The following is a 25,002-nucleotide window of genomic DNA, read 5'->3' as shown; positions in this document are numbered from 1 at the left end:
TTTTTCTACAAAAGTAGAAGTTTCACAAATAAATAAATATCTTTGAAATATATGAAATATGTTTAAATTAATTCAACGCATTTGATAGCGGTGACCTAAAAAAGTTTATTTTTCTTGGAGCGGGTCGCTTTAAGGCACATATTATGTTGAGATCCCCTGATCAGCAGGAAAATACTTGTTTTATCCCAATTATCATATACTTTCACTCATAGAATAAGAACAATTGACTGAAAACTGAATGCCTGAATGATGCTACTCCTTGCCACCAGGTGTCATTATCTAAGACGGCATACAAATTTACTGAGAAAAGATTTAATATTACCCTACTTCTTCACTACAATTGTAAGTTAATTTAAATTAAAATACTATTTAGATTCTCATGATTCTGCAAAGGATTTAGAAATACAAAAATTTTGTTTTTCAATTGAATTGAAACTGAATTGAGAAAGAGAGATGAAACTGAACAGTTTCAACGATATTCACGACACAACAAAGTTTGACTCTGCTGGGTTGTATTATATTAATTCAGCTAACAACGCACTCACCGTCTAAACCTATAAATTACTCATCATGTGGTCAGTGTGTCTGCACTCGATGAGTGGTGTCCTGCTCTCTCTCTGCTCATTCTGAAGGCAGAACATGGTCAGAGCCGCCACAATATGCTCCAATCTGCTCATGTTTCCAACATGCCTGGATCCAAAGTCTCCGCCAAACAAACAGACGCGGCTCCATCCACCACACACACACACACACACACACACACACACACACACACACACACACACACACACACACACACACACACACACACACACACACGGTTCAGTTCAATGCACACGCTAACAGACCAGCGCACATGCGCGAACAAACCCATCTCTGTCCGTTACATATATTACAGCGGACGGTATGCGTGTGTTAACATGCACAAGGAGCTCGGATCAACACACACACGCACAGTGAAATCCAAAAGAAGGCCCGCTTAATGTTTCGGCACCATATGGAGCGGCTATTGTGGGGAGACAACAGAAGATAATTAGCATAGAGGATTTGCATTTATGAGAACGACTTCCATTCAGAGCGTAAACAACATAGCATCATAATGCTGACTATAGCAGCTATCTGTCTAGCAGGGGAACTCCTTTCTCAGGCGTTAACACACACACACACACACATACACAAATGCTGCTGCTGCTGAGTTAGCGCATAACTGCATGAGTTTAAACATTCTTGATGAGTCTCTTTTAGTAACAGTTTGACGTCTTTTCAATAACAAAGACAGTTCACACATTTCTGAAACTTGTTTTGCTTGTGTTTTTGTGAGTAAATCCATTACAACGACTCTCTTTTTACTTACACAATTTCTTGCACAAACACAATGCAAATACATAAACCACAGCGGCTGTGTTCAGAATAGAATACTACCGTGCTGCTTACTCTGCAGTATACGGCATACTGCCTATTACAGTATTTCAAAAAGACAGCACACAGAGTTTCACTATAATAAGAGGAAAATTCATGGATTAAAAGTGAATTGTGCCCATTATTTGCATGCCCTTTTTGCTGTTGCCAATTCAGTAACTACATTTAAGTGCTATGTTGTGGAGGGTGCAGCAGTGTTGGGGATTTTTAGCTGGGATTGTAGAGCAATTGGCTCTTTAAAATGCCAAAAGTGCACTCCGCTGCACCAAACACCTGGATATACGCCCAGTTATAACGCTTTTCTACAAAATTTCATCATTTGATGAATTAATTGCTGCCATGATCAACAAAAAATGTTCACAAACATCTCTTTAAAGTAGTATTCAATTTACTGCCAGCTTTCCATAAGTATTATGCCAAACAAAACATTTTTGTCAGTGCTATTTGATGCAAACTTTAATTGCATCAAACAGCACTGACATTTGTAGAATTGGTACATATAACTATGCATCATACATGGTGCCATTTAAAAATTTATTTATTTATTTTTGTCAAAGAAACTAATACTTTTATCAACGATGCATTAAATTGCTAAAAATGACAGCAAATACGTTTACATTGTTACAGAAGATTTCTATCTTAAATAAATGTTGCTGGTCTTTTGCTATTCTTTTTTATTAAAGAATTCTGAAAAAAACAACAACATAAAATCACAGTTTCCACAAAAATATCAAGCAGCAAAGCTGTTTTCAACATTGACAATAATAATACCTCCAGATCAGTATATTTAAATACTGCTGGTTGCTGAAAATTCATCTTTGTCATCACAGGAATTAATCACTTTTTAAAATATGTTAAAATAGAAAACACATTCTACATTGCAATAGTATTTCACCATATTTCAGTTTTTATTGTATTTTATTGTCATTATTGTACATTATAATCAATTATATGCCTTGGCTAGCATAAGAGACTTTCAAAAACATAAAAAAATAATCACTGACCCCAAACTTTTAAATGGTAGCATACATTGATATAGCGTTTAGCACCTGGCAGAAGCACCATTCATCACTAGTGCCCCCCTAAAAAAAAGAAAGAAATTGAGCCCCCTCAAGATGGCCTTGGCACTTGGCACTTGGTTATTTTAAGATATGGCAAGAAGATGCAGGATTTCATTCAGAAACACTTTGGCTAAATGGTGCAACTGTTTGAATGTTTAATTCAGTGAGCATTCTTTCTATTTCCATTCTTAATCCAGGTTTGTGCAAACATTTTGGCAGACCCTTCAAAAAATGAGTCAACCAGACAAATCATGAAAAAGCCTGACTGATATCGCCTCTGGTTCTTTTGTCACCCTGGAAATAGAAGGTCAAGTCGAGGGTAGTGCATCATGGGACACAATATTCCATGCACTATGCTCTGGCTCTATACTGCACATTTTAACAAATAGCAGGTTATCCGGGTAATCCATGCATTCAGAAAATTTGCATACTGTGCACAGCATATTACATATTACGTTCTTTCAAAAATAATACCCCCCCAGCACACACGTACACAAGCAGAGGCTATTCTTACCGAGCTGCACATCCATGGTGAGAAGCTTGTTTTCAGAGGGAAACAGAATCCTGGGGGGCTCTTCAGTCAGAGGAGCTGAAACACACACACACACAGAGCGTTATTATTACTAAGTGACATCAAGCACCTCTGATGAAGCACACACTGTCTCCCTCTCTCTGCCCACACATTCGTGATTGGATGAGTAAACTCCAGCATCTCGCCATCAACATCTCAGCGAGAATTGTCTTGGTCTCCCCAGTGCTCTCGTTTCTGTTCTTCTTGACTTTTTTCCCCCTATCCATCAATCCTCCCCACATCCCTCTCTCTCCAGATCTTCCTCTACCCATGTGGGCACGATGCTCCAAATTCCAGCTCATTTCCTTCAAGTCAGAGGTGTGTACGTGTCTCTCTCTCTGGTGATTATGCTGACTGTGTTTGTTCAGTTGGCTTTTCTCAAGCACAGGATTGCCGTAGGTAATACTACACACACCATGTCACTGTGGCTGCATACGTGTGCGTTTGCATTCAGCTTCATGTAACTCTTAAATCTCGAGGATGTATATTTGTGTGTGTAGGTCGTGGCTCTAGATTGGTTCTGGGTTGCAAGTGTGTGTGTGTGTGATGTGGGGGGTGCACTTAATAGACAGCGAGCTGGTGGAAGTTTAAGCCATGCGATCGCTCATCCAAAATCCAATTTTCACTCGGCGGAGAAAAGCGCACTGGCCCCTCCCAACGGATTATTCCGGGTGACTGACGGATAGCAAACAGCAAATTAATGAATTACGCTTCCGGAATATACACATCTCGCTGCTGACTTATGCTGCACATTTCCCTGTTAAAGTTGTAAAGGGAATGGACATATTAGTTCACTGGAAGTGGACGGTATGACTAAAATCGTAAATCACTGTGTAAGAAAACCAATATCACAGTAATGGTATATATCACAATGTAGCTCTATGATGGAAATTCAACAATAAATAACATTAGTCACGTGGTAGTGCTAGTTGTTGGATAAGCATATTAACAATTTTTATACTTATTGTAAAGGAATACCCTATAAGTTTTTATCATCTGAAACGTGCTGAAATTTATATTCTACAGTGACTTATATAAAGCAATTAACATCAAGCATGCAAAACATGCACAAAATGCACAAAGTTACATTCATGCTGAATGAAAGAGGTACCTGAGCATTTTTAATGGTGCATTTTCCATATGCCGGCCCAGCAGTTCCAGTTTCGTTTTAAATAAATTTGTTGTGGGCTTAATGTCTATAAGAAATGTAGTTTATAATGAATGCCACTATAATTTTTTTTAATACTTATATTTTTCATTCCTGTCCTGAAAACCATTACATTTAAAGGATTGGGGGGAATTAAAATGTTTATAGTGTAAACATTTAATTACTGGTATTTTACATTATTAACTCAAAACACTAGTATTTTTTTTTTCAAACTGAAGCTAGCAAGCTTAAAAAAGGACACCAAAGCGCCAACTCGTGTTCTATTTTTTTTTTTAAAGTCATATGATAGCTTTGTTTAAGAAATAGTTTTGTTTAAGACTGAAATTTAAGTTGAGTTGGAACTTTTGTAATGAATCAGCTTATCCCGTTGACAAACTGGACTTGTATGATTCTTGAAACTATAGCCCTATTTGAACAGTAATTGTTTCTCATTGGGATGAATGTAGAAATAAATTTGCATGGCTCCTTGGTAGTAAAACTCATGTGTTCAGAAGATGATTTATTGAAGGAAGTGGAGGAGTTTATTGGTGGAGGAGTGAGTTTTGTGATTCTACATTAGCAGAAATGCGCTTCTCATGTGGTCAGTCATATGTTCAACATTCATTTAAATATTCTATTTAACATTAGGAAAATTGACACGCTATGGTGTAAACACAACCTCTTATTTACATAAGGCAAACATTTTACCCAGCTAGTTGACTAGTAAATTGATTTAAGAAATAAAAGTCTATTTTTAAAATGCATGCACATGCACACACAGTGAGGCACGACTGTACGGCGCATGGCAGTGGTCAAAAAAGCATTTACAAAATAACTTTTTAATTGATCCTGTTTGGTAAACTCAGAGATGTGGATTGAGACAGCAAAAAAATTACCATACAACCTTGGTGGTTGTCAAAAACAGTCAGTAATTCATCCGGGAATTTTTATGTGGGAAGCATCATTCTGGATTCGGGAGGTAATAAAATCACTGACTAGCCCCTGTAAATGTTAAAAAATACCCTATGTCCATGTTAATAACAAAATTAACTGTGGCCTGATTCTTCTTCACAAAACCATCAGTGATTTCAGAATAGCTGTAATACAGAACACCTTTATTGTACTTTTTTTTCTTGCAACATTCAGTCTCCATTCATTGTAATTGCATGGGAAATGCAGCCAGCACAGCCTTCAGAATAATCCTTTTGTGTTCCATGGAAGAAAGAAAGTCATACAGGTCTGAAACAACATGGGGGTGAGCAAATGATGAAAAATTATTCGCAATTTTAGGGTAAACTATTCCTTTAAAAATATTTTTTTAAAGAATATGAGGGTCTTTAATGAGCCTGTCAAGACTGTAACTATCATAACATGCTTTAAACGCAGCTAGAGGACGTGTGGAGATTGAGAGGATGAGAGAGAGAGAGAGAGAGAGAGAGAGAGGATGAGTCACCATACAAATTGCTTGCTGTCTGGTAGAACAATTACACAGCTATAATCTAAGCAATGAGCAATGTAGTTTCACCACGACTCGAACCCACAACCATGACAAACACCCTCAATATGAAGATGCTATCGTCTCTATGTCTAAAAGTAAAAAGAGAAAGAGAGAGACAGAGAAGAGAATTCACTAAGATTGAATTGCACCCACTGACAGCACCATTTATTTGCGAACACTGTCTGCGTTGTTTTAGCTCCCAATTCACTAGCGCCCACAAAATCGGTGCTGAATTTTGATAGAAATTAGGTGTTTGCGCTAAAAAGAATCAAAACGATTTGTTAGAAGCTGTTTTTTTTTGCCATGGATGCAAAATGCAACTGGATGCAAAAATGGCGTGACTGTTTTGTGAATTTGTCCCTGAGAGAGAGGAATACAGAGGGAGATGAAAAGAGAGAGATAGAGTGTAAATCGGGGTTGGCTCAGAAGCAAGGGATGAGTGTGACGGAAAGATGGCGTGATACAGAAAAGGAGAGAAATAAAAACACTCAGGCCAGCGCGGTGGGGAGACTGGTTACACTCAGCAGGGGAGAAGCTACAACCCAGAAAAACTACAAGAATCAGTCCGCTTTTAAATTCCTCCATGCTCTGTGTGTGTTATCGTCCTCTCTGACACACACTCACACACATGCATAGAGTAGTTTCTGTGTGTGAGATGAGTTCACGGAGTTTGAGACTGATATATTGACAGACTGCGAGTAGGAGAGGTGTGATAGCACAGGCTCCCTCTGAGGTTCACAACTCTTTTTCTCTAACACACACACACACACACACACACAGATACATATACACATGGACACACATTAGCACACATTCAAACACACGTTTCATAAATGTATATGGCCCGAAAAAATAACAGGGCATGCTTACAATTTTATACTATGCATTAGATAACTACACATTTACAAGTTGGATGTCTGAATTGGAGTGGTGTTGTGTTGCACTTTTCCAGGCAGGATGTTGGACATTCTGTTTTTCTGAGTTGAATGGGACACAGCACCTGGACATGGGAGGCACCTGCGTGAAATAGAGGGGAACTGACTCTACTTCCACTAAAATGATCTTGGAATCAGTTGGTTAAAAGTAATAGAAAAAATATGTTGCAATTGCTCTTTCAATAACATTCATAAATTGTTTAGTGTGTATTAGTGTCTATTATTATTTAAGGTGTATTACGTGTCCAAATAGTTTTTGGCAATCACTGTATTTGTACTCATTTAAACGGCATACTTTTTTTTAGAATATCAGAATAAAAATATAAATAATAATAATAACTAAATAAAATTGTAATATATTTTTGATAATATTATTGATATACACATTCAAACATTTATAGAAATTAAAATACTTAATCAAAATATTTAAGAGATTAATCCTTTTATTCAGCAATGATGCATTAAATTGATACAAAGTGACAGTAAAAACAATTGTGTTACAAAATACACACACACACACACATTTCTTTTTTTTCACAAAAAGGCTTTACATTGCTTCAGAAATATAACTATACTTTGTTTAATTTTAATTTGTTAATTGTTGTTTGGCTACTTTTATTAACAGTCATCTTTTTGGATCATCAGTCAACAAATGTCATGATGTCAGGATGATTGCAGACACAGAGGTGCAGCTTTAATTTAACAGAATTTAATTTAAACCGTCACATTCATACATGATCAATTCAAGTAATTTCAAGTTTACTTTGATTTGAACCTGACAGAAAGTTATGTCATCTGAGTTAGAGAGTTATTCACTTTGTAATTAGTCTGTCCGTCCGTTTCCTCCAGTTTGCCCCATTCATGCGGACGTGTGGAACACTGCGATATGACCAGGGGTGTGAAGTAACGAATTACAAATACTCACGTTACAGTAATTGTACTTTTTTGAGTAGTTTAAAAATTGTATACTTTTACTTTTCCTTGAGTACATTTTAAGTGATGTATCGGTACTTTTACTCCGCTATTTTCCTCCGTTTGTGGTCGTTACATGCTTATTTTAATTTTATTTTTATCCATCAACGTGATTGGATAGAGAGTAATAGGTCTCGTGACTTTCGTCAAATCAAATTGTGCATAGAAAACTTTCCCCGCCAACTGTTTACCATGGCTGCTGGAAGTGCATTATTCAAGCATCAATTCAGTCGCATCTTCCTCTAACTTAATATGTTAAGGTAAATTTCGGATTTCTGCTTACTAAATTATTTGTATATATGCTTGCCTATCTACACGGCCTGACATTTGGTGTGAGGTTGCAGGTATTGCATACAGTGTTAACTCCCGCAAGTGCCACGTTCGGTAAATTCCCACTCACTTATGAGACGCGTCGCGTGCGTTCTGCAGCAGTCACTTGGATAAGTCATTATTGAACTTGTTGACTTTTGATGAGTTTGAGCGCGTGATGCGCGCTGTGAAAAAGTGTGTTGGAAACACAAATTGAGGACCAAATCTGCACCTTATTGATGACCCGGTGTTAATATAGGCTACTGCATCTGTGTCAGCTTGTGATGTAATAAAACTGCAGCTCGTTAATAAACTTTTTTTTATAACTTTCATCTTTTCTTCAACTGAATACTGTTTCCGTGCTGTTTTGATGTATTTTAAAGAGTTGGCAGTCAAAATTAAAACCGGATGATAGATATTCTTCATTCTTTATGACAAATAAGATAATGTGAATTACAGAATGTACAACGTTTTTAAAATCTATCAATTGTGGTGTACAGCGTTTATTATGAGGGGGTAGAATCCACAGCTCAGTACTCACTACTCAATACTCATGAGTACTTTTATATAGGTTACTCTTTTACTCTTACTCAAGTAGTTTTTTGGAGAAGTACTTTTACTCTACTCACATTACATTTTTTGGAAGGTAATGGTACTTTCACTTGAGTATATTTTTTCAGTACTCTTTCCACCACTGGATACGACCCATATTTCAGCCAAGATTCCGAAATAATTGTTTTGTGCTATGTATTTTCATTCTCAAATGTTGCCACAGATGTAGGACTCAGACATTTTTTAAAATCTCTCTCTATCGTAGTTCATATTGCAAAACTACGTGCATATTGCATATGTTACTTGCTTTGTAGCCAGTATGCAGTGTGCAGTGCAGGGTAAATAATTCACATGGCCCTCTGACTACTGTAACACTATTTTTCCATTACAGATAAACCCAAAACAAGGGAATGGCTAATCAAAATCATGCACCTTAAATGGCCTGAGAACTTTATACACAGATGTAACGCACACCTTATGTAGCAGCAGCTTAAGCTACAAGATAAACCCTGTGTGATCTTTAGCCTGCAAAAGTGTCCTAGCATTAGCCAGAGAGCACGGTTCGCTGGTGAAACTAGGGCAGATTTGATGCTTGCGAGGACACGAGAATGTATTCATTGAGATCACTGCAGCACACTGTGCTGGATACGATTAACTTTTGTAGAGCATTCAGAATATCTGACTCTATTTTCAGTGATGACAGAGATTTTCATGCTGTGCATTATTCCTGTTCAGATGTCCTTGAGAAATAAACTGTGAGATAAAAGGAAGCTCTGAGGGGAAGATCTACTGGAGTGGAATGTAAAAAAGGTGGAATGTGTATTACTGTCGTGTGTGTGCAGAGCCTGAGCTAATGGGGTGAAAGGTGGGAATGAATCTAGGGAAGTAAATGTCCAGAGGGGCCCATAAGACTTGAGACAGGATTGATGTAGCATCTGGTATAATTATTTGAATATATTTTACATTACAATATGGCAAAAAAGTAAAAAAAAAAAAAAAAAAAAAAAAAAAAAAAAAAAAAAAAAAAACACAAATCATGCTTGAACTATTTTTACTCAGTCATTCAAGTTATTTAATATGTGGTCGCCTAAACCTAAATGAGATATATTACATTTTGTAGTATATATTACTAATATAATAACAATTGATGTGAAATCCATTATAAATAATACAATGTTTTATATCAAAATATGTAATAAAATAATTAATGCACAAATTGTCTATTGCAATCCATGGTCCCTTCCACCTGAATGAAAAATTTTGTAATACATTTTAACATTATTAATATAATACAAATTAATGTAGAATTCTGTATAATTAATTTGTATTTTACATCTACATGTGTCACAATAATGAAAACACAAATCAGTTCCCTCTACCTAAATTAAAAACAAATCATATTATTATAACAACTGATCCAGTATAATTAATTGAATGTATTATAAATGTTTATCAAAATATGTCATAAAACAATTAATACACAATTTATGAATTTCAATCCATGGTCCCTTCCACCTAAACGAAAAATATTCAATTTAGTAATTTAGTTTAATATTATTAATATAATATAAACTGATGCAGGGTCCTAAATAATTATTCATTAAATGTATTTTCCATACAATGTGCCAAAATAATGGCATAAATTGGTGCCCTGAATCTAAATGAAAAATATTACATTTTATATTATATATTAATATTATTATTATAATGGTTTAAAATCCATTATAATTAATTCTATGTATTAAAAATATGCATCAAAATATGTCATAAAATAATTAGTCTACAAATTGTGCATTTCAATCTGTGGTCATGCCACCTAAATTAAAAAAAATATATAAAATTATGTTTAATTATTTATTAATTATTATGTTAAATAAACGTGTGTGTGTGTGTGTGCGATTGGGTGACTAAGAGAGAGTTAAGTTGTTGCACTCTCACTTAATGGCATCTGTAATTAATCCTTAATTAAATATGATTACATAACTCTCTACTGATTACAGGCACATGTGCACACACACACCGACACACACACAAAACACACACACACTTATCTTGCCCTGATTAGACTTGACAGATGCAAGGTGTTTGGAGCATGTGTAAAGAACGTGCTATGGCAGCCCCAGTGCACTATAGGGGATTTAAAAACAACAGGGGCTTCAATCAACATGGAGATCAATAGATAAACAAACAAAACGCACTCTTACCCGTGTATCATCTTGTAACCACTTAATACCTACCCTGCCACTCAGCAACGCTTCCCTAGCGGACTACAGTACCCACAAAACCTTCTGTTGTTTATGGGTGACTGGATTGAATCTGGGTGACTGCCCTCATCTGACCGTTTCCATGGAGATTCAGTGGGAAGGGCACAGGTTGGTACAGGTGGGAGAGGTAAAGAAAGGTTGGCACTGTCCCTGAATCACTCCACCGCAAGTCCCTCCCGGGCACACACGCTTACACGCTTACACTGCTCCAAACCTGCTGTTGGCATGGACACCACGCAAGTGTCCATGGAAACCACATTGTCTGTACTAAAATAGCAATAGGAAATGCAAGCTACTTTTGGAAACTGTTTTTCAGCAAGCACTACTTCAACCAGATCGCACTAACACACAGCTCTGCATCCGGAAGCTGGACGCCTCTTCTAAAATTCCTTAGCAGAAAAAAAAGTGAGGGAGATGGGAGATTATAGGGGTCTTTTTTCTCAGGTTAACTTAATTAAAAGTCTCCATTTTCTCTCTATTTTAATCGCACTGCTGTCTAGAACAAATCAAAATATTAAAGATTTGTGGTTTAATTTTTTTATAGGAGAAATTACTGTAGTTTCAAGGATTTCTATTTTATTGAGACATGAAACCAATAAAAAAGCATTTCACATAGCCTATGGTTACCAAGGCATGCTCAAAGTAAAGGCCTGAAGTAAAATAAAATAATAATGAATAACCAGAATAATGAATAATTCATTATGTGGTAGTTTTGATAAACTGAAGGGTGCTAGAAAGTGCCAGAAATTCTTCTTTAGCTGAAACTGTTATATAATATTATATTTTTAATATGTAATATAAAAACATTATATTATACAAAAGTGTAGTGTTTATATATATATATACAGTGGGGAAAAAAAGTATTTAGTCAGCCACCAATTGTGCAAGTTCTCCCACTTAAAAAGATGAGAGAGGCCTGTAATTTTCATCATAGGTATACCTCAACTATGAGAGACAAAATGAGAAAAAAAATCCAGAAAATCACATTGTAGGATTTTTAAAGAATTTATTTGCAAATTATGGTGGAAAATAAGTATTTGGTCAATAACAAAATTTCATCTCAATTCTTTTGTTATATACCCTTTGTTGGCAATGACAGAAGTCAAACGTTTTCTGTAAGTCTTCACAAGGTTTTCACACACTGTTGCTGGTATTTTGGCCCATTCCTCCATGCAGATCTCCTCTAGAGCAGTAATGTTTTGGGGCTGTCACTGGGCAACACGGATTTTCAACTCCCTCCAAAGATTTTCTATGGGGTTGAGATCTGGAGACTGGCTAGGCCACTCCAGGACCTTGAAATGCTTCTTACGAAGCCACTCCTTCATTGCCCGGGCGGTGTGTTTGGGATCATTGTCATGCTGAAAGACCCAGCCACATTTCATCTTCAATGCCCTTGCTGATGGAAGGAAGTTTTCACTCAAAATCTCACAATACAGAGCCCCATTCATTCTTTCGTTTACACGGATCAGTCGTCCTTACCAGTAACAGTAAAATTAATAAATATTCCCTCGTGAGCTGATTTCAGAGACATTTTTTTATTTGATAGCCTTATATAATGAATATAATGAAGTGATATAAAAAAAATATTATTTGTCCCATTAAGTGATTACTGCCAGACCTGTTGAATCAAGAAATCACTTAAATAGAACCTGTGTGACAAAGTGAAGCGTGCATAAAATAGGCTTTAAATGAGTACGGGAAGAGGCAGCGAGTGTTTTAATAGGTTTCAACCGAATGAGGGCTTACAAAGGGAAAGAGAATAACGTCTGACCTCTTTTCACCTGTACGTGCCGTTTTATTGATGTACTATAGTGGCAGAAAGGGCCAAATTCGCAAGGGGCCAATAAGAATCTGTTTAATCGTAGACAGAGATGTTAAAACATAAATATATAGATGAAAATGACCTTTTCACTGCCGGCTTAGTGTTGTGTCTGTATAAATGTCATACTCGATCTTTCTCTCTATCTCTGTTATTGTGTGTGTAGAGCAGTAATAGAGGTCAAATGTGTGTAGTGGGTAGTGCACATCCTCACGACACATATGAGCAGTTGTGCTCACGGGAACACAGGTCTGGCCTTGTGTCAGAATTCAATCTCATTCCCCCTCACTGTCCCTCTCGACTATCCTAAAGGACAAAAGCTTTTAAATAATACAAATAAAATGGCTGCGTTAACATGAACCACTTCGTCACCACATTTAACATTAAAATATACAGTATTTAAATCTGCAATGTGTCATTTCTGTGGCACTAAATGCAACTTTTCTGATGAAAATGTGCATGGTGCAAGTCTGGGCAAAATTCGTTGCTTATTTGTAAAATATTGTAAAGATACTGTAATAAATGTTAACTGGTTAAATGTAAGTTACCTTATATACAGTGAAAATTTGTAAATGGTTTTAGCATCGTATTATATGTAATTTTACTGCAAAATACAGTAAATACAAGTACAGTACAGCAAAAACTATAAATTAAGATATCTATTATGAAAAAAAATTAAAAAGACATTTCTAAAGTCCCTGCGTTGATTATGTTTTATTTAAATAATTTAGTTTCTTCTCATTTTTGTTATCAGTAATGTACATTAGGGTGTTTATGTTACGTTTTGTTATTTAGTGAATGTTTATTGCATTACTGTAGTATTTTTGTTATCCTGTGGTGTTTTGTCTCTGTTTGTATGCATTGTTGCATCGCTTATGTAGAAGTATTGCCCATGTTTTAAGGTCACTTACAATGAACCTGATTCATCATGTACCATGCGTACCATTGGATTATAGTTATGGTGTATTATTATTATGATTTGTGGTAAAGAGCTGATTTTGGCACATTAACATAACTTCGTGAAAAATACAGTTATACAGTAAATTGTAAAATATACAGGGGGTAATTTGCCATCCTGTAATACATGGAAAAACAAATGTCACTGTATATTTTATGGTGAATTTCTGGCAACCACAGCTGCCTTTTTTTTCTGTAAATTTAAAAGGATATGTTTTCAAGTAGAGCTCATACAATGAGCTATGAATTCAAATTTAATACTTAGTGTTTGTTGATTCTTTTTTAAAATCTCTAATTAAAACTAATGAAAGAATAAATCAAATAAATCAAAGTGGCAAAGCAAAAGAAACAAACACTCTCATTCTAAGCCATATGATTATATTTTATCCACGGAACACAAAAGGATACAAATGAGGGATTGAGGACTCCAAAAACGTCCAAAGTAGTCCATATGACTCATGCACTATATTTTGAATCTTCTAAAATCATATGTTAGCTTTTTATGAGGAACAGACTGAAACGTTATTCACTGAAAAACTTGTGCATTAATGACACACGCAGGAAAGTCACTGTTAACAAATGCATGGCACAGTGAATGCAACTGAAACCAAATGAGAAGCAGAAAGAATAATACCTCACACACTTCAAAAAACAACGACCCCTCTAAGCGAGACTATCAGAGCAAGTGCTCTCACACACAGACACACACTGAAGAGACGTCACACGGTACTACCTGTCACGCTCAGATAGGTCGTCCTCCGCACCAGGAAGCCTCCAAAAACCAGCTCACAGGTGTAGTTGCCGATGTCATCCTCCCTCACTTCCTGTATGGAGAGCATGTATGTGGTCTGCAGCACACTGCTCCTCCACTGCTGCATGTTACACTCCTGCACACCCGCAGGCAAAGAGAAAAAGAGATCAACTATATGTGACCCTGGACCACAAAACCAGTCATAAGGGTCCATTTTTATAATATTTTTGAATAAATAAGTTTTCCATTGATGTATGGTTTGTTAGGATAGGACGATATTTGGCCGAGATACGACTACTTGAAAATCTGAAATCTGAGGGTGCAAAAAAATCTAAATATTGAGAAAATCGCCTTTAAAGTTGTCCAAAAGTTGTCCAAATGTTCTTAGCAATGCATATTACTAATAAAAAAATTAAGTTTTGATATATTTACAGTAGGAAATTGACAAAATATCTTCATGGAACATGATCTTTAGTTAATACACTAATGCTTTTTGGTATAAAAGAAAAATCAATAATTTTGACCCATACAATGTATTTTTGGATATTGCTACAAATATACCCCAGCACCTTAAGACTGGTTTTGTGGTCCAGGGTCACATATAGAAACAAAGAGATGAAACTGCACCATATACATTTTTATATACTGTCATAATGATAATACTCAATAAGAATAGATTGCGCTTGGTGACAGCATGCAAATCGAGCAACGGCACAAATGTGGCCCAAAAAAATCAGTGCTAAACACAGTTTGCAGGCTGGAGTTCCTGATCTCACAGGTTACTGCTGCAACACTGCGATCTAGACACCTGAATGGACTCTTTAAAATGCAGAAAGTGCTCTCAACTATATTTTAGAACACTTTTGAATCATAATTTGATAAATTACTGCTGCCATGATCAATTGAAAATGTACATAAACAGTCTATTTTAAACAATTTTCTGTTTACGGTTGCATGTGCAGTAAAATCACAATGTTAATTGCCCTAGGTAAATAGCACTGACTTACTGGCATAAAGTATAATAACGGTAATTTACATAAAAAGAACGTGTGTTTGCTCTGAAAAGAACGACAATGACTTCATTTAAATTCTCAGGGGGCAGGTGCTGTGATGCTGGATCGCAGGTGGTTTGTGAATAAGACGCTGGTTTGTGTGCTGAATGGTGCAACTCTTTAGTGAATTCACCACACAGTATCTCCCACTGTACCTTGTACCACATTATCTGTGGTTTTTCTCCAGGCTGAATGTAATCCTGGATATCAGGACAGGAGATGTCTTTACTCTTGCCCAGTTCTCCTTTCTCAGTGTAGCGCAGTTTTGAATTATAACATCCTGCTGTGTCATTATCAGCAACCAACAGAGTCATAGACACCTTCATACAAAACGTGGAATTCCTGTAACACACACACACACAGAGTATATAAACTGTGCTATCCGTAATCAGATTAACACATACTCACGAGAGACATCACTGATCGTGTATTTGTTATCATCTCACAGAGCCCATACACTAAACAAATTATACGAGAATAAAACATGATTTTATTTGTAATTCAACCATGATAGATGTAATCTGACCATGATGGAACAAAATTTGTCTAAAATTTTCATGTAGGGCTCCAAATAATGAGTGTTTTGCTGATGGAATGTAAGTAGCAAATGAATAGAATGAAATGTTTTCTAAAAGGTTTTAAAAAGGGTCATTTGATTTTTTTTTATCACTTTCCATTTCCCCTGAGGTCCACTTATAATGTAAGTTAATGTTTTTCAGCAGAAAAACATGTACAATTTAGTATCCTACACTCTTCTATGACCCTTAATTAAATTGGATGTTTTTTTGCTGCTGTGCCTTTAAGACTATGAAAGATGTGAAAGTACAGAATGAAATGTTATTGCAGTTCTAAGTTTTGAAAACTGTATGTTTTCATATTATTATGAGCATTTATTTATTTATTTGATTAAAAAACTTGTTTTCTCATTATATGACCCTGCTTTTTTTTTTTGCATTAAAGTCAGTCAAACAAAATTACACAGCCGCAAACACATATTCACACAGTTCTATACACACACTCTATAACTCAGAAGCATTGCAAGTCAACACACACTTCTCTGCATTGATGAGTGTGTCTCCATTTAAACTGCATTAGTGTTTGTTTTGTCCAAGGGCTTTGAGTTTAATAGCTGCTGATAAGATTTGTTGAAATTTGACCTTTTCAGTGTAATGACCTCACACCTCCTACCGGGTTACCGTGGTTACAGAGTGCTTGGGGTGACAACCTGCAATGCACTTGTCTCTTGTAAAATGCATAAACAAATTCAGCAAAAAATAATAAATAAATAAACTATACGCTGTCTTTCTCTCTGCCCTATTAACTGTATAGCAAAGACTATTTTTACACTCTCACTGTTTTCAGACACCCGCATATGTCAGCACAGTCTTTTTTTATCACCCTATAAACCTAAAAAGAAAACTAAAATATCTGCTCTCTTCTGCCGGTGTGTTGCTGAAAACTATTGTTTATGGTTTAATCAGGTCAAAGCCAGTCTCAGAGGAAACAGAACAACAACAACTCCAATTTCCTGTTGCTAACTAGGTTCTTAATAAACAAAGCTCTTTAGCTCTGTTTTAAATCTAGTGAGCTGCCTACATAGATATCTTCCTTCTTAGGCAGCATCCTAACTGAACTGGAATCTCATAAGTGACTGATTTTACAACTAGCGGTCATTAATTGATTCCAGGGGATCTGTGTTTGGCCAGTTATTTTAGGCTTTAATCCACTGCTGGTAAATGCTGTAATCTCAACAATATATTGACAAAAATGGTTGTTTACTCAATTGCCGGCTATTCAAAATGAGTCAAGCATACTGACTAAATCCTATTGCTTTTGCAAGTAACATATAACTCATCAGAACTTCATTATATTACACTGACGTCGAAATTACGAGCTAAATCTTTTAAGGGCTGTTCATACCAAGAACCGATTCACACCGATAACTATAATGGTAAATGCAAGCCCCTTTCACACATACAGTCTTTCCTGGCAAATAACCAGTAAATTACATTAAGGAGATCATGTGTGAACAGAATCTTTTCAAAAATACTGGTAAATTCCTTCTGGCAATTTACCGGTATGAGAAGTTGTAACATTACCAGTAAATGAACAGTAATGTGTTCTGCGTGAACGCAGAACAAGATTACCGGTAAGAGCATGTGTGAGTTCAGAACGCATAACGGAAATCTTAACATTCTGACGCTTTTACTTTGCGATGTTTACGGAAGTCAAAGAAATGTCTAAAGTTGTCTAACATGATGTCTCTGGGCCAAAAGCAGCTGCATGAATGTGAATGTTTGACAAAAAATAAAAAAAACACTGATCATGTATACCCCTCCATGTTTACAAACACAACACCGGGAGGCGCAGCGGTTTAGAGGTAATTTACAGTTAAGGATATTACAAAATTTACTGGTATATTGAAATTTATTGTGTGAATGGTGCTTTACCAATAAAAAGATGGAACGCCGCTGTCTGTGTGAACAGCGCATTTTTGTCGTTCCGGTAATTTTACGGCAAATTACTGGTATTACTGTGTGAAAGGGGCTATACAGTTTTAATAATTGTTCTAATGTTCTAATTGTTTGATTTATTTATTTATTTTTTTGCTTATGAATGAATAAAACATTGGAAAACAGAATCCATTCAACTTAACTGACAGACAACGTAACTGCAGTGCATGCTTATAAACAGAACTTGAATGTCTGTTGGTGTGGGTATGAATATACTGTATATAATAATATAGTTAGTGTTATTGGTGTGAATGGGCCTTTATAAAGAGCATAAAAATACTAATAAAATGTTTTTTTTACCAATTCCGTTAAGTATTGCATGAAATGTATTTATTTAAAGGGAATATTCTTCACAATGGATGATTATTTTCCCAGATGCATTCCGGTGGGAATGTTTTCTTTGCAATTGATACATTTGATGCAGCCTTAGAAATAAGGTGCCTTTTAAAAGCACTTCCATATTGGAAGCATGTGTATAATTCCTTAAAATATTCTCTAAAAGATCTCTAGGTTTTTGTGTATAGTACAACACATTGAAAAAATTATTACTGTACTGTACAAGAATGCTAGAAATTACAGCAGCACAGTATTTAAAATGCACTCTTTTCCTGTTTCTGTCTGTCTGTTTTTAACACACACACACACACACACACACACACACACACACACCCACACACACACACACACCCACACACACACACACACCCACACACACACACACACCCACACACACACACACACAGAGTGTGACATTCTGTGATGCAAAAGTGAATATGATGAGTAGATTATGTGCTTTGACCTCAAGTCAGTCGGAACCTGAGCAAATGAGGACCCTGGAGAGTTGCCTGACTGTTTAATATGTGTGAAAGTGGCCTGCGGCATTATGGGAGAGTGCCGGAGTGTCAGTGTTTGATTGATGGATGACAGAACATCTTACTGTCCTCTGCCATTGCTCACTTATTTTACTTCCAGTTTTACTGTCTCTGAGAAGCTCTCTCACACACACAAAACATGCAGACACTAATACACACACACTAATTTTCTCAGCATGGCGCTTTTCTTGAAGGCTTTGAAAGACAATCAAAAAACATCAAAGGAAGAAGTTAAGCATGTTCCCCAATCCAGCTAATGTCCGAAAGGCAGAGTGTGTGTGTGTCTCCTTGTGGATTAGCATATCTAAGCGTATGAGTGTTCACACATACACATGTGCAGGGGTCCCTCTCTCTCACCTCAGAACGCAGGAGTACAGACCGGCGTCCTGCAGCTCGGCAGGCCGAAACCAGATGGCATCTTCCTCTTTGCTCATGCGTACCCCATCAAAGGAGATGGGTTCCTCAAAGTCACCATGTCCCAACCCAGAACTCCGGTACCACATCAGACTTAGTCCAATGCTCTGTGCCTGGGTGTAGTTGGCTCTGATATAACCGTAAAACAGAGCACACTTTATCCTCACTGGCTCTCTGTGTAACACCTGGTACTTCAGATAGTCCACGGACCAATCAGTGCAGCCGTCCACTGCAGAAAGACAGGAGGACAGAGATATTAGTCTCCACACCTTTAGAAATGTTCTTTATTAATTGACCATTTGGCCAAACCGCAAAACATTAAACATTTAAAATAAGCAAATAATGACATAATTGATTCTTCAGGTGCAATATCTCTTTTAGTTACATTATCTTTCATTGAGGCAAACTATTTAATCCATAAACACACATTAGACCCTGTAGGTTAAAAAAAACTCATTAATTTTTGCAGATAAAGCTTCAGATACAAACACAAAGACACATTTTGAGCTATTTAAATGCAGATGTTTTTTGTCAGAAAATCTCATAATTATTGAGATGTTAAGTCAATATGAGTCAGAGTTCATTTTAAAGCTTGGTTGCTATAGAGAAGTTAACCCGTGCAACTAATTATACACGAACTAATTATGTTTTATTGTTGTAATTAACTGCTGTGTTTTATAATGTTTGCATATGCAAGTATGTGTGTGTGTGTTGGGGGTTCGCTGTGCACATGTGTGTGTGTACACGGGAGATGGAATGAGCTTGTAATAAAAGCAGTTAATTGCTTTTTGAAACTCTAGAGATGAAGAATATAGAGCTATTAAAATCTGATAGGACAGTCAAATAATCTACTGTAGCCTTTACATCCAATTTATATAAAAAAAACAAAAACCTAAATAGGCCCTATATTTTACATAATGTGATTTTGCCCCCAACAAAATCAACATTATATTTATGTTTATTACATCATTTGAGATACTGAGGTACTGGTGGCCTTGAACAGTGATGATTGATGTACCTCTATCTGATTTTCTTTCTAAGTACAAAGCCAAAAATAAAAAGACCAAACTGAGACAAATACTATAGCAATTGAGAAGCAATGCACTTTTTATATATTGAGTGCACCAGTATTAAATTTCAAGCAGTATATTGATTTTGAGATTAATTCATAAATCAACAGTAAAACATACAGGGGAATCACTCAACTGTAATGGAAACGTACCTTACCTTACAGAGCCCTTTCTACCAGACCAGATACTTTAAAATAACTTTTATTGTTGTAACTCAGCTAGTCAGATTTAATCAGAAATGTTAATTGAATTAGAATACACAGTATTACAAACATGTTACTTATGAATTTATTGCAAATATACATAGAGTTTGTAAGTTTATGCACATGAATCGAGAATTTTTTTTAAATAAATGAATGTGCTTCCACTGAACATATGGTTGAGTGTTTATGTGTATAGTGGTCAGAGTATTTATGCTTCATTTGTTTATACGAGCATGCATCGCCTTTGCATGTACAGGTGCATCTCAATAAATTAGAATGTCGTGGAAAAGTTCATTTATTTCAGTCTTTTGTTAAATGTGAGCCAAAATCATAACAATTTTGAACACGAGTTTCACAATTTGAGTTGAATTACTGAAATAAATGAACTTTTCCACGACATTCTAATTTATTGAGATGCACCTGTATGCATGAAGATCGCATTAGGTTAAAGGGATTGAGTTTGCACTAATGCATATACATTAAGTACATTGAGCTTACACTTAGCTTCAAAATAATATACAATAAAAATGGAAAAAGCTAGCCTAATCAGTTATTTAATGTTGTTTAATACTATTGTTTTTCTCTCAGTTCATTTTTCCAGTGTGAACAGTTATGGTGCAACAATCTAGATCCTGTTAGAACAAAATTATTGGCTGTAACAATTAGTGTTAATTTCACACTTGACAATTAGTTGTTTTTGACAAATTGGCTTTGCCAAAAAAGTCTACATTCAGAGTGATCTGTCTGCTTTAAAGACGCATCATATCGTTCTCAGTCATTTTAGATATAAAAGCTTGTGTGTATCCACCATAAAAAGCATTTTTTTTGTTTCATGTACTCTTCAGGCCAATGCTGTGGAAAAACGCAGATTAATAATAATAATAATAATGTTGTAATTCTGTGTTTAATGGTACCTTTCTGAAAATGCTGATAATATTGCAGGTGAGTATCTGAAATACACTGAATGCTCTATGGTATTTGTATGATTTAGGGAGATCAACCACCTTGAAAGTAGCTCCAAACCTAAATAATCAACTTTGTAATTGGCAATCAATCAATTTCACCCAATTAGAAAGAAATGAAACAATAGACTGTAACAGATTTATTTTATTTATTAAATATAAAGGCATGTTTTGTTGTCATTTTGTATATATTCATAATATTTGGTTTTAGACTATTTTAGTTGTTTTTGTTTGTTTAAGAGTAGTACGCAATCTCTGTCAAAAAATAAAATGGGTAACACTTTCTATGAAGCCCGTTTTTACAATACATTATAAGGGTATTCTTAAGGCATTATAATGAATGAATAACGCATGATAAAAAAACGTCTCAGGTTACTTATGTAACCATGGTTCCCTGAATAGGGAACGAGCCACTGCGTCCTCTAGGGGTCGCTATGGGGAACGCCTCGTCGTGACCCCTGTCTGAAGCATACATTGAAAAAACACCAACTCGTTGGTCGGCGACAGCCATGACGTCACTACCGGTGTGACTATAGTATAAATAGGCGCCGGGAGCTACACATCATTCACTTCTTCGTCTGAAGCTTGCGTCCGCAGCATGGCAAGAAACCTAGAGGACGCAGTGTCTCATTCCCTACTCAGTGAACCATGGTTACATAAGTAACCTGAGACGTTCCCTTTCATGGGAACTTCGAACTGCGTCCTCTAGGGGTCGCTATGGGGAACGGTATAACCACGCCACCATGCTGAGGGGAGTGCAAGCCAGAACCATGGCAAGCACTAAGTACCAACTCTACCATATTGCTATGGGAGTCGCCCCTGGGACGTTAGATCCCAGCAGAGCAATGGCCCCTGAATCAGACAATGTTAATGAAATAACATCATCCTCCAGCGGCTCACTCTCGTGCACAGCCGACGATCACGAAAGGGAAACCCCCCTTCAAACTCATCGGCCAGATCCACCTGCGATCGCTACAAGCTCATTCCCTTCCGTACCTCAGGAGCGGCGAGTCCTGGATCGCGGGAAGCAGATGGCTGCCCCTCTTTCCTCGAAAAGAGAGACAAACGAGAGTGGAGCTTTTTTCCTTGGAAAAAACGCTCACAGTGCACGCCGATTGCCCCCTCGGAGACATCGCGTGCGTATTCTTTGCCCAAACAAAACAACGCATAGATCGTGTGTGTCATCAGATGTAAAACAACGTCAACACGGATGCACACATCCTTAAATGCTTTGCTAGTGCTCGCCATAATGAGATAAATAGAGATCGCTCTTACCACAGAAATGCACGCTTTAAACAAACCAGTCAATGAAAACGAAGAAGAGAATGATGTGTAGCTCCCGGCGCCTATTTATACTATAGTCGCACCGGTAGTGACGTCATGGCTGTCGCTGGCCAACGAGTTGGTGTTTTTTCAATGTATGCTTCAGACACGGGTCACGACGAGGCGTTCCCCATAGCGACCCCTAGAGGACGCAGTTCGAAGTTCCCATGAAAGGGAACCTTATATGTTGTAGCATCTCATAACTAACCATAAGAATAGTTTTAATGTATTATAATACTTATTTGTGGTTATAGCTTTTAAGGGTACGATGATTTATAATACACAATGAACATGTCGCATTCACTTAACTTACAATTAACTATATTTCCCATAGTTATAATGCATTATAAGTCTCATATCTTACCATTGTTTAAGATCTGCACAATAGTATCTCATATTAGCGTTTTTACTGTAAAATGACAAACACAAAGTCTTCATGAAAACATCCAAAAGGCTTTATAATGTGGTCTTATTATTTAGAAGTGTCTTCACCACTTGTAACTTCACTTTACTTAAAGCAGACAAAGACCACGTATAAATAATAATAATTATATATTTTTTCTCTAAGGCCATAAAATCAGATATCAGATCAGATGAATGTTTTCACATTTGCATTGAACAATTTTTATTGTAATATCAGTATGGTTATTGTGATGGTAACTTTAGACAACTGTTGATAAGTAACTTTGCAACTACATGTCAAATAGCAGTCATTGGAGTATTAGTTATATGTCTGCTAAATATAAAACTTTATTTTGATGGTTCACCATGTCAAGGGTTGCCAGGTGAAGCAGCTTGAAGGAGTACGAAGGAGGCAGATATCAAATAAACAGAGACTTTTAATAAATCCACTTGGGGAAAAACCAGGAGAAAACAACCTCTTTACATGACGGATACAGGACAAAGAAACTGAGTAAAGGCAGGGCTATTTATACAAAACCAAATGATGGACTAATAAGATGACTAATGCAACACAGGTGGAAACTAATGAATGATGATTAACTAAATGAGAACAGGAACTGAACCAAATAAGGGCAGACAGGAATTAAACAGAAACACGTGACACCCCAACAGACATTCAACTGACTATAAGCAACTTAGCAAGTACGTCAACTTATTCTACCAACCCTAACCTTAACCTAAGTCTACTAATACTCTAATGAGAGTTAGTTGACATGTAGTTGACATTCAAAGTTGTTTACAGTCAATACACTAAGGGGACCATGAAAATAAAATTTAATGTAATATCAAAAAATGTCTCAGGTTACACATGTAACCATGGTTCCCTGAGAACAGGGAACGAGACGCTGCGTCCTCTAGAGGGCGCTAGGGGAACGCCTTCAGCGTGACCGGTGTCTGAAGCATGAATGAAAATACGACAATGAACTTGACATTGGCAGGTGGAAGCCCATGTCGTAAGCAAATGAGCGGCTGCGAGCATAAAAGGAGCACCTGTGGAATATGTCATCCTCTTTTTTGTCTGAGGAGGCACAGGTATGATGCCCGAAGCATGGCAATGAGACGCAGAGTCTCGTTCCCTGTTCTCAGGGAACCATGGTTACATGCGTAACCTGAGACGTTCCCTTTTGAAAGGGAACTCAACGCTGCGTCCTCTAGAGGGCGCTAGGGGAACGGTCTACCCACGCCGCCATGCTGAGGGATGAGTGCCCAAAAACTGGATTCCTCAGCCCTAGTAGAAAAACTCCCAAGAGTGGAGATCTCAGTATGACGACCCTCTAAATGAGAGGAGACCGTTAGCGAGGCTCACCAAGACTCACCAAGACCCTACGAAGTAAAGATACTGCCTAAGCGGAGCTCTGGAGAGCAGAGGCTTCAGCAGAATGACTCTCTTAAATGAGAGGAAGTCTAACAACACTCAATCCTAGTTTAGAAGCTCTTAAGAGCAGAGGTCTCAGCATCATGCCTCTCTAAACAAGAGGAGATCTGACTACACTCGGCACCAGAGGCCGTCAGTGCGGCCTTAAGTGGAGCTCTGGGGAGCGGAGGCTTCAGCAAGGTAACTCTCTTAAACGAGAGGAAGCCTAACAACGCTCAACCCTGGTAGGGGCCTATGAGTGGAGGTCTCAGCATAACGACTCTCTAAAAATGAGAGGAGACCTAGTTACACCCAATGCCACATTTCTCCCTACGCGGTGCTCTGGGGAGCGGAGGCTTCAGCAGGATGACTCTCCTAAACGAGAGGAAGTCTAACAACACTCGACCCTGGTAGGGGAACCCTTAAGAGTTGAGGTCTCAGCCTAACGACTGTCTAACGTGAGAAGGGACCTAACTACACTCAACGCCAGAGGCAGTTAGTGAGGCTCAAAAAAGAAAAGAG

The 25,002-nt window shown here is 37.0% G+C and overlaps 1 protein-coding gene across 2 annotated transcripts in view; it reads right to left on the bottom strand.

Annotated features, from left to right (window-relative positions):
* The window catches only part of LOC107600393 (interleukin-1 receptor accessory protein-like 1-A), an 83,849-nt gene that overhangs the window by 16,676 nt on the left and 42,171 nt on the right, over window positions 1-25,002 (bottom strand). For both annotated transcript variants that reach the window (XM_016292282.1, XM_016292283.1), the window contains exons 3-6: window positions 19,050-19,335; window positions 15,463-15,649; window positions 14,238-14,391; window positions 2,995-3,069 (exon numbers count right to left, since the gene is read on the bottom strand). In XM_016292282.1, coding sequence (XP_016147768.1) covers window positions 2,995-3,069; window positions 14,238-14,391; window positions 15,463-15,649; window positions 19,050-19,335 — 702 coding nt within the window. The remainder of the gene's footprint in view (window positions 1-2,994; window positions 3,070-14,237; window positions 14,392-15,462; window positions 15,650-19,049; window positions 19,336-25,002) is intronic.

Source organism: Sinocyclocheilus grahami, unplaced genomic scaffold (assembly GCF_001515645.1).
Source record: "Sinocyclocheilus grahami isolate Dianchi unplaced genomic scaffold, SAMN03320097.WGS_v1.1 scaffold283.1, whole genome shotgun sequence".
In the NCBI taxonomy this organism is placed as follows: domain Eukaryota; kingdom Metazoa; phylum Chordata; class Actinopteri; order Cypriniformes; family Cyprinidae; genus Sinocyclocheilus; species Sinocyclocheilus grahami.
The sequence above is the reverse complement of the archived record's forward strand: the minus strand, read 5'-3'. Positions and strand labels throughout refer to the sequence as shown.